The sequence below is a fragment of the Oratosquilla oratoria genome, chromosome 38 (assembly GCF_046742065.1).
Source record: "Oratosquilla oratoria isolate Oo_2021 chromosome 38, ASM4674206v1, whole genome shotgun sequence".
Classification (NCBI taxonomy): domain Eukaryota; kingdom Metazoa; phylum Arthropoda; class Malacostraca; order Stomatopoda; family Squillidae; genus Oratosquilla; species Oratosquilla oratoria.
In genome coordinates this window covers 1669343-1685185 of record NC_134814.1, presented here as the reverse complement: position 1 = coordinate 1685185, position 15843 = coordinate 1669343, and the positions used below count along the sequence as shown (strand labels likewise).

General features: G+C 41.2%; 1 protein-coding gene across 7 annotated transcripts in view; it reads left to right on the top strand.

Moving 5' to 3' along the window:
• LOC143019931 (dyslexia-associated protein KIAA0319-like protein) overlaps positions 1-15843 on the top strand; it is a 42869-nt gene that overhangs the window by 14351 nt on the left and 12675 nt on the right. For all 7 annotated transcript variants that reach the window (XR_012965863.1, XM_076175918.1, XM_076175922.1 and 4 more), the window contains exons 9-16: positions 179-283; positions 1698-1842; positions 4199-4310; positions 8097-8251; positions 11350-11540; positions 11762-11861; positions 13208-13369; positions 14296-14457. Coding sequence is in view for 6 of the 7 variants with exons in the window: in XM_076175918.1 (XP_076032033.1) it covers positions 179-283; positions 1698-1842; positions 4199-4310; positions 8097-8251; positions 11350-11540; positions 11762-11861; positions 13208-13369; positions 14296-14457 (1132 nt within the window). In the remaining variant the exon portion in view is untranslated. The remainder of the gene's footprint in view (positions 1-178; positions 284-1697; positions 1843-4198; positions 4311-8096; positions 8252-11349; positions 11541-11761; positions 11862-13207; positions 13370-14295; positions 14458-15843) is intronic.

Below are 15843 nucleotides of genomic sequence, written 5' to 3'. Positions count from 1 at the left end.
ATTATACATAGGTTAAGAGATTCATCTTTAAGAATTTAAAGTTATTTTTTCAGAAATGCTCAAAATTTATGTGGAGGAACTTTTACTTAATATTAGTTTTAGAAATGACATACTTATGTATCACTCTTCATGATATTTGCTGTAATTTTGTTTTTCCTTTCCTTTATTAAATCCACAGAAAGAGATTGTATTATGTGGAAATGCAAGTACAGATGACCATGGCATAGTTGAATGGGAGTGGACTAAAGGACCAGAAGATTCAGGACAAGCTGTTGACATGCAGGTATGTTATCACTAGTTGCAAGCACAGTGGAACCTTGGAAAATGAACTTGATCTGTTCCGTGACTCTGTTCTTAAACTGAACTGTTCACCAGTCAAAATGATTGTGGCAAATGTGCCAAAGCACTACTGAGCCCATGAGGTTGTGTATTGACCTAATTGTAGTATACAGGAATGGAACAATACTCGTTGGGTCTTGTGTCCTATTCTCCAATTTTCAAATTCAGGCTGGAAGTGAGCATCAAGGGTGAGAGACTGGAGGAAGTGGATAGTTTTAGATACTTGGGTGCAAATGTGGCAGGAAAGGGAGGAGTCGGGGTAGAGGTAGAATGTAGATTGAGAGAAGCGAGTAAATGCCTTGGTGGGTTAAAAAGTGTAATGAGGAATAGACATTTGGGAATGTATGCTAAGAGGAGACTGTATGAAGGAGTGATTGTGCCAACAGCACTGTATGGGGCAGAAACATGGAACATGAGAGAGGAAGAGAGAAGGAGTTTGAATGTGTTTGAGATGAGGTGTCTGAGAAGTATGATGGGGGTTACTAGGCTAGATAGAGTGAGAAATGAGGAGGAAAACTGGGGTGGAAAGGGAGTTGGGAGATAGGGTTGATGAAAGACTATTTGGATGGTTTGGACACATGGAGAGAATGAGTGAAGAAAGACTGGTAAAAGAGGTATGGAAGGCAGATGTGGAGGGAGTGAACATGAGGGGACATCCTAGTATGAGGTGGATGGGTGGGGTGAAGGGGGCTTTGGGGAAGACGGGAGAGGACAGAAGACAGGGGTGAATGGAGAATGGTTGTATATGGATGATGTGATGCATGAGGTGGAGGTAGTACGTGTGAGCAAAATTTGACGCAGCCCAAAGGGATTTCTCCCCATCTTCTCCTTTTATGCATGGGGGGACAGAGTGGGGGGTCGCCGATTTAATGAAGTGGCCTTGCTGTGGATGTGCTGTGCCTTGCGACACTGCCTCTGACCCAGGACAGTGGACAAGGTGCAGGGATGACCTGTCATCCAGGAGGTGCTAAGATGGGAGGGAGGGTGGAGGGGAGTGGAGTGTATTTAGGGATGGAATGGGTGGGAATGATTTTATGCCTCTTTCTTTTTGGCTACCTCCCTTGTAAGGGGGAAAAAGCCTTGGTATATATATGTATGTACCTTTGTTCAGTAACTAATTATATATAATCATTTCTCAGCAAGGTTTTTATCACTAATCCTTTTCATGTGTTTGCATTGTATTTATATTAGATGGGGGGTATTTTTTTTTTTTTTTTTTTTTTTTTTTTTTTTGAGAGAGAGAGAGAGAGAGAGAGAGAGAGAGAGAGAGAGAGAGAGAGAGAGAGAGATAATCAAGGGGTATGGGCACCGAAAATGGTTAAGAACCAGTGATCTAAAGAGATACTTGAATGTTGCAGGACACTCGCACAGCATTCCTTCACTTGAGTAACATGGTTGAAGGGCATTACCAGTTCACGCTAAGGGTTAAAGATGCTGCAGGTCAATCGTCAACAGCTTCGGTGCACGTGTATGTACAGAAACCAAGTTTAACACCTCCCAAAGGTAAGAGGAAAATATTTTCGGATTTTAACATACAGTAACCCCTGTTCACCTAGCAGTGAGTAGGTACGGGACGTTAGTCAAGGAGTTGTGACCTTGCTGTCCCGGTGTGTGGTGTGTGAGTAGTCTCAGACCTACCCAGAGATCGGCAAATAATGAGCTCTGAGCTCACTGCCGTAGGGTGGTGTCTGGCTGTCTCGACAGAGACTGCAGCAGATCCGAGGTGAATATGTTTAATACAGTGAGACCTCTCATTAATGGACGTTAATTAGCTGTGTTTGTGGTGTTTTCGGTGTTTTGGAGTGGTTTTTGGGTGGCATAGTGATTGCACGCACTAAACGACAGCACCAAAAACACCGAAAACACAGCGAAAACATCGCAAACAGAGCTAATTAACGTCCGTTAATTAGAGGTCTCACTGTACTTTTTTTCATGTTCTTTCCCAGTTCTTGACTTTTCAGTTTCCTTGGTTCTGTGAATTATGTGGTTTTGGAAAGAGGAAAATGATCAGAGTTAGGACCATGTATAAATGGGAAATTTGATCTAGTTTGATGGTTTACCTACTGTTGTATTTTGATATTCCTTTTTGATATACACACACATACATACATTACACAACTCGGTGGCGCGGTTGGTAGAGTCCCTGACTGTCACTACGGTGGTCCGGGTTCGAATCCTGCCCAGGGCTGAAATAATTTCAGTATCGCTGCGCTTTTGAGTCGTTACTCCAACTCTCATGGGCGGGGAGTTGGGGGTGTGCGTGCGTGTAAGGTCACAGCATTACCTATAGATCAGTCATATGAGCTCTGAGCTCTCTTCCGGGAGGGAAATAGCTGTTGAACACGAGTCCAGCACATGATCCAAAAAGACCAATGTGAATACATATACCAACGGCTTTTTCCCCTTTACAAGGGAGGTAGTAAAAAAAAAAAAGGCATAAAATCCACTCCCACCCATTCCATCCCCACATACTCCACTCCCATTCACCCCATTCCCTCCCTCTTATCTTGGCTCCTCCTGGATGACGGGTCATCCCTGCATCTTGCACCACTGCCCTGGGTCAGAAGCAGTGTAGTAAGACACAGCACATCTATATATATATTAGAAAGGAATGATAAAGTGCAACACTAGGTAAACCATCCAATTGTAAGAGGGAGAACAGAAAGAATCATCACCCTGCAGCCCATTTTCAAAACCTGCCATCTCACTTGCCTCTATATGCAAGTGCATTCCCAAGGAATAAACACTTGGTCTCTGAACTGTGCCCAAGATCTCTCTCTGTCAACTTAGATTGTATTTAACCCCTTCAATATGTGCCAAAATCTCGCGGGCAGCATTAGCTGCCAGACGTGCGATGTTGTGTCATGATACTCGCATTATAAAAAATAAAGTTACTGCTGTATTGCTCGTTCTCTTTCACCCGTGAATTTTGATAAAACCATAGAAAATATGATGAAGCCAGTTTACAGAGTATGGGGGTCACGCAGGTACAACTACAATATATATAATCAAGACGCCGACATCGGCATCCTCGCATACCGACTTGCTCCTTATGATGCCTGTGTAGGCGTCATCGTATCGAAGGGGTTAAGACTTATTAACCCACTGTTGGAGAATGACATAAAAAATAGACAGTAGTTAGGGGTCGGAATATACAGATCATCTATCTTTCTCATATCATTCTTTGAGAGTGGGTTAACAAGTCTCATTTTACAAATGTGCCACTACATTACATCTTGCTATTAGATTGTATTTCTTCAACCTTTTTGTATATAGAGAGCTGACAACTGGCAACTGTGTTGTATTACATTCAGCCAGTGACAGAAGTCCCACACAATTACAACACAAACAACAATCTAAATTTTCTTTCGAAAGAGATCTGTGGGATGATCCAGGAGCCTTTACCAGCCACTATGGGGTTGGAGATTTCCAGTGAAACTTAAGACAACTGTCATTATTATCATTTCAAATATACATACATACATACATACATATACCAAGGCTTTTTCACCCTTACAAGGGAGGTAGCCAAAAAGGGAAAGGCACAAAATCATTTCCCCCCACTCCATCCCTGAAAACACTCCACACCCCTCCACCCTCCCTCCTATCTGAGCGCCTCCTGGATGACGGGTCATCCCTGCACCTTGTCCACTGCCCTGGGTCAGAAGCAGTGTCGCAAGACACAGCACATCCACAGCAAGGCCGCTTCATTAAATCAGCGACCACAAATACATATGAGGATATGCACTCAGTAATACCCAACAGCACAGCCATACTTGATGAATTACATAATTAGGTAATCATCATCTCCATAAAATATATTTTTCATAATATCATGATTCCTTTCTTTCACGTGCAGCTAATGCAGGTGAAGATGTACGGTTGGTATTACCAAACACCACAACGATATTAGATGGCTCACATACTTTGGATGCTGTCTCAACTACACATTGGCTCTGGAAACAGCTAAGGTTTGAATTATTTTTGTATAAAACTATTCATCCCCACCCATTCCACTCCCATCCACCCCTCCCTCCCTCCCTCCCTCTCATCTTGGCTCCTCCTGGATGATGGGTCATCCCTGCATCTCCCCCATCACCCAGGGTCAGAAGTAATACAGTTGGAATGAAATATTTTGCATGTTGTTCCAGAGATATGTTTGATCTTACTATTTTTAGTATGATGAATACAATAGATTAACTCCATTTGCCATGCCACAGAGGAAATTCCAATTTATTTATTTATTTTATTTATTTATTTATTTATTTATTTATTTACTTTTATTTTCAATATTTTATTTTCGTGCTAAGGTAAGAGGGAGGGTGGAGGGGAGTGGAGTGTATTTAGGGATGGAATGGGTGGGAATGATTTTATGCCTTCTTTTTGGCTACCTCCCTTGAAAGGGGGAAAAGCCTTGGTATATGTATGTATGTATGTAATTTTCTTTTCTCTTTTTTTTTTCTTTTTTTTATGGGGGGGGGGTGAAATGTCACTCCCACGGGCTTTGTTTTGTTTGAGCCTGTGTGTGTGTGTGTGGGGGTTGGGGGTTGGCATGGTTACAGCCCAACCTAAAGCTGTAAGTGAATTCAAAACTAGGTAGTTTTAGTTTGAGAAAAAAAAAGACAGGACCCTGTGGCTGTAGTTCCTTTTCTGAATATGAAAATGAGGTAAATACAATTTGGTAAATACATACATCCAGTCCTCATTCTTTTCCAGTTTTCATCTTTTCAAAGTTGCTTGTATCTTCTCTTTTGCAAAAGTGTTATTGTTCTCTGTATCTATCAGTCTTTCTCTATGCATCTTCCCCTACCTCAGTCAGTGCCAGAGACACCCTAAGCACTTACAGTGCTCCTGACAACAACAAAAAAACAAATTTCCTAATTATAACATTATAAATTTCACTTTTTATAGTAAAATCCCATTTAGAAAAACTAAATCTATATTCAAATCATGTTATAATAAAAAAAGCCAGAGATGAAAAAAAAAAAAAAATACATACATACATACATACATATACCAAGGCTTTTCCCCCCTTATAAGGGAGGTAGCCAAAAAGGAAAAGGCATAAAATCATTCCCACCCATTCCATCCCTGAATGCACTCCACTCCCATCCACCCTCCCTCTTATCTTAGCACCTCCTGGATGACGGGTCATCCCTGCACCTTGTCCACTGCCCTGGTTCAGAAGCAGTGTCGCAAGACACAGCACATCCACAACAAGGCCACTTCATTCAATCGGCGACCCCCCCTCTCCGTCCCCCCATGCATAAAAGGAGAAGATGGGAAGAAATCCCTTCGGGCTGCGTCAAATTTTGCTCACACATACTACCTCCCCCCCTCCCCCCGCCCATTCCACTTCATGCATCACAATGTCATCCATATACAACCATTCTCCATTCACCCCTGTCTTCTGTCCTCTCCCATCCTTCCTCAACAGACATTCCCCTCTTCCCCAAAACCCCCTTCACCCCATCCATCCACCTCATCCTAGGACGTCCCCTCATGTTCACTCCCTCCACATCTGCCTTCCATACCTCTTTTACTAGTCTTTCTTCACTCATTCTCTCCATGTGTCCAAACCATCCTAATACTCTTTCATCAACCCTATCTCCCAACTCTCTTTCCACCCCTGTTCTCCTCCTCACCTCCTCATTTCTCACTCTATCTAGCCTAGTAACCCCCATCATACTTCTCAGACACCTCATCTCAAATACATTCAAACTCCTTCTCTCTTCCTCTCTTATGTTCCATGTTTCTGCCCCATACAGTGCTGTTGGCACAATCACTCCTTCATACAGTCTCCTCTTAGCATCCATTCCCAAATGTCTATTCCTCATTACACTTTTTAATCCACCAAGGCATTTACTCGCTTCTCTCAATCTACATTCTACCTCCACCTTCACTCCACCTTTTCCTGCCACATTTGCACCCAAGTATCTAAAACTATCCACTTCCTCCAGTTGCTCTCCCTTAATGCTCACTTCCAGTCTACTGCCACTTCCCCTTGTACATCTCATCACCTTACTTTTACCCACATTTATCTTTAGCTTTCTTCTATCACATACTCTCCCAAACTCTGTCAGCAAGTTCCTCAATCCTTCCTCCGATCCTGCCACAAGCACAGTGTCGTCCACAAACAACAGCTGGCTCACCTCCCACTTTTCTTCATTTTCTTTAACCGTTTCCAATCCCTGACCCACTACCCTTGCATTTACCTCTCGCACTACCCCATCCATGTATAAGTTGAACAGCCAGGGCGACATAATGCATCCTTGACTAAGTCCCACCAATTATTCAAATATCTGTGGTGCTCCCCCTTCTGATGCTGTAAGCATGTGTTTATTTTGCTTAATGAATAATCTATTTCAGATGACAATCAAAGCCTCTTCATCTTCATTCAGGTTCTTGAAATGCTGCTTCCATATTCCTTTCATAGCATCCTTTTCCATTAATCTCTTCAATACAAGTCAAGTTCTCGTGAGCAGCATCAGTTGCCTGATATACGGTGATGGATCACAATACTTGCATTATAGAATATAAAGATACATACATACATATACCAAGGCTTTTTCCCCCTTACAAGGGAGGTAGCCAAAAAGGAAAAGCCATAGAATCATTCCCACCCATTCCATTCCTAAATACACTCCACTCCACTCCCCTCCACCCTCCCTCTTATCTTAGCACTTCCTGGATGACGGGTCATCCCTGCACCCCGCCCACTGCCCTGGGTCAGACAATATAAAGTTACAACTGTATTATTTGTTCGGGGTCACTTTGCTACAACTACAAAATAAATATAATCAAGACACCAAAGCTGACATCCTCATATACCTACATAGGCATCGTCATATTGAAGGGGTTGACATTGTTTCTCTGGTTCCTTTACCCTCGCATCTGTACCTGACTTGTCTCTTCATACTCTTTTCACTTCATCCCAAAAGATTTTTTTATTTATTGATTTATGAATTCTGAGATAAACGCCTAGGATGAGGTGGATGGATGGGGTGAGGGGGGCTTTGGGGAAGAGGGGAATGTCTGTTGAGGAAGGACGGGAGAGGACAGAAGACAGGGGTGAATGGAGAATGGTTGTATATGGATGATGTTGTGATTGCATGAGGTGGAATGGGCGGGGGGATGGGGGGTGAGGTAGTATGTGTGAGCAAAATTTGACGCAGCCCGAAGGGATTTCTCCCCGTCCTCTCCTTTTATGCAATGGGGGGATGGAGAGGAGGGGTCGCCGATTCAATGAAGCGGCCTTGCTGTGGATGTGCTGTGTCTTGCGACACTGCTTCTGACCCAGGGCAGTGGACAAGGTGCAGGGATGACCCGTCATCCAGGAGGTGCTCAGATAAGAGGGAGGGTGGAGGGGTGTGGAGTGTATTCAGGGATGGAATGGGTGGAAATGATTTTATGCCTTTCCCTTTTGGCAACCTCCCTTGTAATGGGGAAAAAGCCTTGGTATATGTATGTATGAGATAAACGCCTACTCATAGATTGTTTCAAAAACTGACACTGAAGCAATTCCATCATAATACAAATATATATATATATATATATATATATATATATATGATATATATATATATATATTTATTTATTTATTTATTTATTTATATTCTTTTTATTGTTATATTTATTTTAGCTAATGTAGCATGAGGACTCATAATTGTTATATTACTATAGTAATGGAAATATTGAAAATGACAAGATGCCAGTATGATGGAATAACATTGATATGTAAACTTTTCCATCTTTAGAGGACCAAATAAAGCACACCTCCTCACATCAAACTTGGCAAAGGTTAATGTCACAGGCCTTACCAAGGGTGACTATGTCTTCTCTTTAACTGTGTGGAATGGAGAAGACTCAAAGAAAAACTCGTCTGATGAAGTGACTGTTCATGTAATACAAGGTAGGTAATGCAGTTGTTTTATCCTCAGCAATTTGCAATTATCATTTCGAACTATGTGTTTGTGTCATTATCTGCACTTCATGTATATTGATTCTTTGCCAAATAAATTTATTATTATTATTATTATTATTATTATTATTTATTATTATTATTATTATTATTATTATTATTTATTATTATTATTATGATAATAATAATAATAATAATAAACCATATATGAACTGTATCACCAGTTCATGTGTAGTAAGAACATGATTAGTAGATAGATCTACAGGATAGGATATTTGTTGGAAGAACTTGTTGATGCATGTAGAAAGTAGTATGTAGGTAAAGTACAGTTAATGTTGATATGAGGCTGAAAGTGTTCAGTCAATCACTTAGTTGTTGCCTCAAGTTTCACAAAGTGGCCATACAGAAAGAGTGAATGAAGAAAGACTAAGAAAAAACGCTGGATGACAGGGATAGATGGAGTGAATCTAAGCAGAAGACTGAGAATGGGATGGGTGGATAGTAACAAGGGAACCTCGGGGGTAAAAGATGTCCTTTGAACAAAAAAGCGAGAGAAGGTGAGGAACCTAGACCAGGAGGCACTTAACGGACTTAAACCATTACCTTTATCCTATGTGCTTGGACCATTTGGGCAGATAACAATCACTGTTTGGAATCTAAGAAGTACAGGATTCAAACCTACAACTAATCGAATGCAGGACCAGCCTGCTTCCTATTGCGACACCAGCATTAGCTAAAGATATATTGAGTAGAGAATGGATGTGAATGGATGGTGAATTGACACAGGTCAGAGGGATTTCTTCTTGTCTGCTCCGTAACTTCTTGAGAGGATGATGGGGGAGGGTTGCTGTGTTGTGAAGGAGTGGGGGTAAACCAGCTTCAGCTGTTGGGCTCTACACTTAAACAGAGAATTTACAGATCAGAAAACAAGAAATCCTTTCAGGCTGCATCAATTTCTAGGCTACTCATCCATTCCCAACCACTCCCCACCCATACCTATCTTGTGGCCTCTTCCTGCCCTCCTTGACAGTCATTCCTCTTGCATCCCTTTCACTCCATCCATCCACCTTGTCCTTGATTTTAGGGATTTCGGATTGAAGACAATGTTCTACAGGACTTAGTATTCAAAAAGCCAAGCTTCATGCATCAGACTTCATGAATATGGAGTCTTTTTAGAATATGGAATCCCTTAAATTTAATTCAGTTTAATGTTATTAACTCCACTTACCAGGAGGCTGGGATGGTGTCCCTTTACAAGGAACTGTATAGCTTGGAGTTTAATGAACTATGTCCTTGGTCCAACTTGCCTAAGGCACCTAAAACAAGGATCAAGTGTACTTCTTTCAGCAGGTGACATGAAAACAGTTCCACATGAGATATCAGACGACACTACAATATTTTTTCCCAGAGAGATGTAGAAAGGTGATGTAGGTTTTTGTGGGACTGTGAAATCCTAGTCTGTGAAACTTTAGACAATAGTTGTTGTTGTTGTTGTTGTTGTCGTTCCCTAGACTGTCTCTCCAAGGAATGCTACAGCCGAAACTGGGTTTTCCCACAAATCCTTTATAGAGTGTATGTTGTGTTGTTTGCGTGCATGATTGTGTATAATGCAGTCTTCCATTATGTGTTGTATGGTATGGGGTGAAGTGTTACATCCTGGGCAGCTGTTCACAATGCGGTCATCCAGCCTCTTCTGGTAGCTTAGAAGTGAGACAATAGTTGTTATAAGTACAGGTTAAGAGTTACTATTTAATTATGCTCTATTTTGCTTCTTGTAAGACAGTAACTATAAGATAAAAGACTTAGAGTTATTAATTATTTATGTTTTGGAAGGAAGTTAAGAAAGAAAGGGGAGGTGAATTAAGTAGAGAAGAAAAGGTAGTAAGTGCAAATGAAGAGATGATAATGGAAGAGGCGGCAGTAAGAGGAAGATGGGCAAGTTATTCTAGGGAGTTGTTAAATGTGAAGGAGGATAGGGAGGGAAAGGTAGTTGTAGTGGGAGATGCTTAGAAAGTGATAAAGACAAATGAGGAAAAGGGGAGAAATAAGTGATGAGAAATAGACAATTGGGAATGGATACGAAGAGGAGATTGTATGAAGGGGTGCTTGTACTGACAGCACTGTATGGGGCAGAGACATGGAACATAAGAGAAGAAGAGTTTAAATGTGTTTGAGATGAAATGTATAAGAAGTATGGTAGGGATTACTAGGCTGGATAGATTGAGAAATGAGGAGGTGAGGAGGAGTGTGGGGATGGAAAGGGAGCTGGGGGATAGGGATGATGGAAGAGTATTGGGATAGTTTGGACACATGGAAAGAATGAGTGAAAAAAGATTAGTAAAAGAAGTGTGGAAGGCAGATGTGGAAGGAGTGAACATGAGGGGCCAACCAAGGATGAGGTAAATAGATGGGGTGAAAGGGACATTGAGGAAAAGGGACATTGAGGAAAAGGGGGATGTCTGTTGAGGAAGGAAGACAGAAGACAGAAGATAAGGGTGAATGGAGAATGGTTGTATATGCTTGGAAGGGAGTGGATGGAGGGATGGGGATTAGAGTGTGGTTATGTGTGAATGATATTTTGACAGCCTGAAGGGATTTCTCCCTGTCTCTTTTTTCTGCACAAGGGGACAGAGATGGACAGTTGCCAATTAAATGAAATGGCCTTGCTGTGGATGTATTGTCTTGCTGTATTGCTTCTGACCCAGGACAGTGGGTGAGATGCAGGGATGACCCATTATCCAGGAGGAGCCAAGAAAAGAGGGAAGGAGGGGTGGTGAATTGGAATGGAACACGTGGGGAAGAAATGGGTGGGAGTGGATTTATGCCTTTGATTTTGGCTACCTCCATTGTAAGGGGGAAAAAGCTGTTGGTATATGTATGTACCTAACCTTTGAATTGGCTACCCCCCTTATAAAGGGGAAAAAGCCCTTGGTGTGTAGTTAGACCTAATAGTATTATAAGGAAAGAAATTACATTATTGAGTTCCTGTGTCCATTTTGGAACTAAATTTTATTTCTTTATATTATTGCCTTATCTTCCGAGGGGAGGAGTTTGTGACTGTTAAACCAAATCAATCAATATTATTGCAGATATAAATGTTCCTCCGAAGGCCAATGCAGGAGGAGATTTTAGTGTTGTGCTTCCGGCATCTGTAGTGCGCGCCAACGGCTCCAATTCAGTAGATGACGTGGCTATCACAAAATGGCTTTGGGAACGGGATCCCAACTCTCTTGCAGCTGGCACTGTCATCAGTGGTTCAGACCATTCTCCTGTTCTCATGGTAAGATTCAATGTATTCATGGTTATTTACCTAATTCTTTTTAACTAAGGAGGTGATAAGATAAGAGGGAGGGTGGAGGGGAGTGGAGTGTATTTAGGGATGGAATGGGTGGGAATGATTTTATGCCTTTTTCTTTTTGGCTACCCCCCTTGTAAGGGAGAAAAAGCCTTGGTACATGTATGTATGTATTATTGTTATTAATTGTTTTTTTCTATCATTAGTTGACAGATGTTGTTGCTGGGAGATATTTATGGAGACTGACAGTATGGGATGCTCAAGGAGCCGCTTCTACAGATACTGTGTCTATTATCGTGAAGGAAGGTAAGCTTTAACTTAGACGATATGGCATTGTCCAAAAAAATTACAAAAATGTTTTAATTGTTGTATCATTTGATATAAAGTGGGTGTCTTGTGACACTGCTTCTGACCCAGGGCAGTGGACAGGATGCAGGGATGACCCGTCATCCAGGAGGGTGCCAAGATAAGAGGGAGGGAGGAGGGTGGAGGGGAGTGGAATATGTAGGAAATGGAAGGGGTGGGAGTGGTTTCTGTGCCTTTTTCTTTTTGGCTACCCCCCATGTAAGGGGGAAAAAAGCCTTTGGTATATGTATGTATGTATGTATGTATAATTTAATTCTGATAGGGGGAGTTTTGTGACATTAAACGGAATCATAATGTTTTGATTTTGCCACCCCGTAATAAGGAGGAAAGTGCTTTTGGTATGTGGTGCTGTGTCTTACTGCATTGCCTTTGATCCAAGCAATGTAGCAGGAAACAGAGATGACTCTTTCAGTGATATTTAAAAAAAAAAAAAAATCTTTCCTTATATAAATCACATATAAATCCTTGGAAGGGAAAGATTTATATAAGGAAAGATTTTTTTTAAGAATACCACTAAGGATCTTATGGTGGCATTCTTAAAAAAATTCTTTCCTTATATAAATCTTTCCCTTCCAAGGATTCATATAAGATTTATATAAGGATTTTTTTTTTTTTCCTACAAGGAGCTAAAATTGAAGGGATGATGAATGAATTTTGGGATGGGTGTATACTTTGACTCAGCCACTGCCCATCTTAAGGAAAACTGCCTTAACCTCTTTACTATGAGGTTCTCACTGTAATTAGATGAAATTATCTGTCACTGAAAAAAAAGAAGCATGATGTGTGGAGGTGTGTTGGACAGGTAAGTTGGTGTGAATGACTGATGAGCGATGGAGCAAGTGTGTTACTGAGTGGACGCAGCGAGATAGGAGGCATGGAAGAGGGAGACCAGACAGAAGGTGGAGAGATGAGATCAAGAAGTTTGCAGGAGTGATGTGGCAGAGGATGGCATGGTCGTGTGAATCAAGGTATGCTATGAAGGAGGCCTTTGTTCAGCAGTGGACTCAGAATGGGTGATTTGATTGATTGATTGATGTACAAGAATATTCAAATGGGGATGCTTGCTGGCCAAACATGTTGCATAGCCACAAATGCGTTGGACCAAAAACATGGTTCATTAAATCTCATGCCACAAAGCCCTTGGTGAGGGGTACCATCCTAGCCTCCTAATAGTAGGAGTTTATTACGTTAAACTGAATCATCATTGGCATTATCAGTCTTTTGAAAATTTAACTTATGGTGTTCACAATTTTTATTTGTAATCAGTAAAATTCTCATTTGTGCAGATTCTCACCAGTATGATGAAGTTGAATTGGTGATTGGTGCAGATATCAGTAGCCTCAGCCAATCACAGCTGACTAATCTTTGCCAGGAACTTCAGTTGTTGCTTCACAAGGACAATGATATTTCCATAACCCTGCTGACTGTTAATGGGCTGACCCATTCAGGTGAGTGTAAACCATTTGATTATTAACCACTTCAGTACGAGTCAAATTCTCGTGCGCAGCTTCGGTTGCCATGTGTACACTGTATCACACTACTCGCTTTATGAAATATAAAGTCACTGCTGTATTACTTGTTCTCTTTTACTCTGAGTAATAATAAACACAGAAAACGTGATCGAACCAATTCACAGAATCCGGGGTTAGCCTCTTCACTCTGGGGCACATCGCACATCTGGCAGCATTAGCTGCCCGACGTGTCATGTTGCATCATAATAATCGCATCATAAAAAATAAAGTCGGTGCTCAATCGTTCGTTCTCTTTCACCCATGTATTTTGATAACCATAGAAAATATGATGAAGCCAGTTTAGAGAGAATGGAAGTTACGTAGGTACGACTACAATAAATATAATCAAGATGCCGACATCGGCATCATCGAGTGCCCACTTGCTCCTCATGCTGCCTACGTAGGCATCACTGTATGGAAGTGGTTAACTCATGTACAAACTACAAATTAAATATATAATGAAGATCCCTATGCCTTCATTCTCGTGTACACTCACCTCATGATGCCTACATAGGCATAAACGTACAAAAGTGGTTAATAGGTACAGCTATTTTGATATTATCTGTAACTTGAAACAGACCACTGGTATAAACAGCAACATTGGCTGTGCACATATGATGGCCCACTATGATTCATTTAATTGTATTTTGTTACTGGTAGTTTACCAATCTTCCTTTCCTCGGGGTTGATTCTTGCGAGACCGTATATGTTCAGATTTGTGCTGGTGATCTTAATGCCAAAGTTAACTTTAAATGTTTTTAGTAGATCTAATGCCCTTTTCATATTGATTGTTTTAAGAATGTTTTTTTTTGTTTCAACATTCTTAATATTCATCATATTAATCTTCCTTTTTTTTCCAACAGAGGAAATCCGTTTAACATTCCTAGCCTATTCAAATGGGAAGATTGTGAGTGGCCCAGAAGTTGCCAGTAGTCTCAGGCATCAACTCAATAGCGATTCTTCTCAGCTTTTGGATATCCCGGTTCTTAGTGTGGACACTGTCATCTGCCAAAATAATTGTTCAGGTAGTATGAATCCAACTCCAGTTTTTATTTATTTATCTATTTATTTTATTTTAACTATTCTTTCATTTTTTATAGATTTTTATAGAGATGGAATGGGTGGGAGTGGTTTTTATGCCTTTGTTTTTTGGCTACCTCCCTTATAAGGGGGAAAAAAGCCTTTGGTGTATGTATGTATGTTTTATTTTATATTTTTTGGGGTGTGGGGTGGGTGTATGTTTTCAATGGACCAACCCCCTTCATAAGGTTGAGAAGACCCTGTAGTATGTTTATATGTATTTACCTAATTGTAGTCTTGCGACACTACTTCTGACCCAGGGCAGTGGACAGGATGCAGGGATGACCCGTCATCCAGGAGGTGTCAAGATAAGAGGGAGGGAGGAGGGTGGAGGGGAGTGGAATATATAGGATATGGAATGGGTGGGAATGGTTTCTATGCCTTTTTCATTTTGGCTACCCCCCTGTGTAGGGGGAAAAAGCCTTTGGTATATGTATGTATGTAGTAGTTAGGAAAGAAGCAATGGTTGTTTGGCCCCGTCTCCTACTCTCAAATTTTATCATAACTAGCCTCAAATTCATGTACAGTCCAACTTAATCTATATCCTTGATTTCCAAAATTATCATATTTAGATTTGAATTTATGTATTGTTCAAGCTTGGGGGATTAAATTTTTTAATGAGGAATAGTTATTTGGGCATGGATGCAAAGAGGAGATTATATGAAGGGATGGGGTTATAAGGTTGGATAGAGTGAGAAATGAAGAGGTGAGGAGGAGAGTGGGGGTGGAAAAGGAGATGGCAGATAGGGCTGATGAAAGGATATTGGGATAGTTTGGACACATCGAAAGAATGAGTGAAGAAAATTGGTTAAAAAAGGTGTGGAAGGTAGAGGTGAATGGAGTGAACTTGAGGGGATGACCAAGGATGAGATGGATGGATGGGGTGAAAGGGGCACTGAGCAAAAGAGGAATGTCTTTAGAGCAAGGAAGGGAGAAGGCAGGAGATAGGGATGAATGGTGAATGTCTGTGTATAGATGATACTATGATGCAAAGAAAGGAGGGGTAGGGGATCGTGGGGGAGGTTAGTGAATGGTTATGTGTGATTGATATGTTGATGTAGTCTGAAGGGCTTCCTGTTTTCTCTTTTTCTGCATGAGGGGGCCTTGCTGTGGATGTATTGTGTCTTTTTACATCGCTTCTGACCCGGGGCAGTGGGCGGGATACAGGGATGACCCGTCATCCATGAGGAGCTAAGATGAGATGGAGGAAAGTGTGGTTGAAGAGAGTGGCATGGGTGGGAATGAAATGGGGGGTTGTGGATATATTCATTTTGACTTGGCTACCTCCCTTGTAAGGGGGAAAAAGTCTTTGATAAATAGATAGGATATTG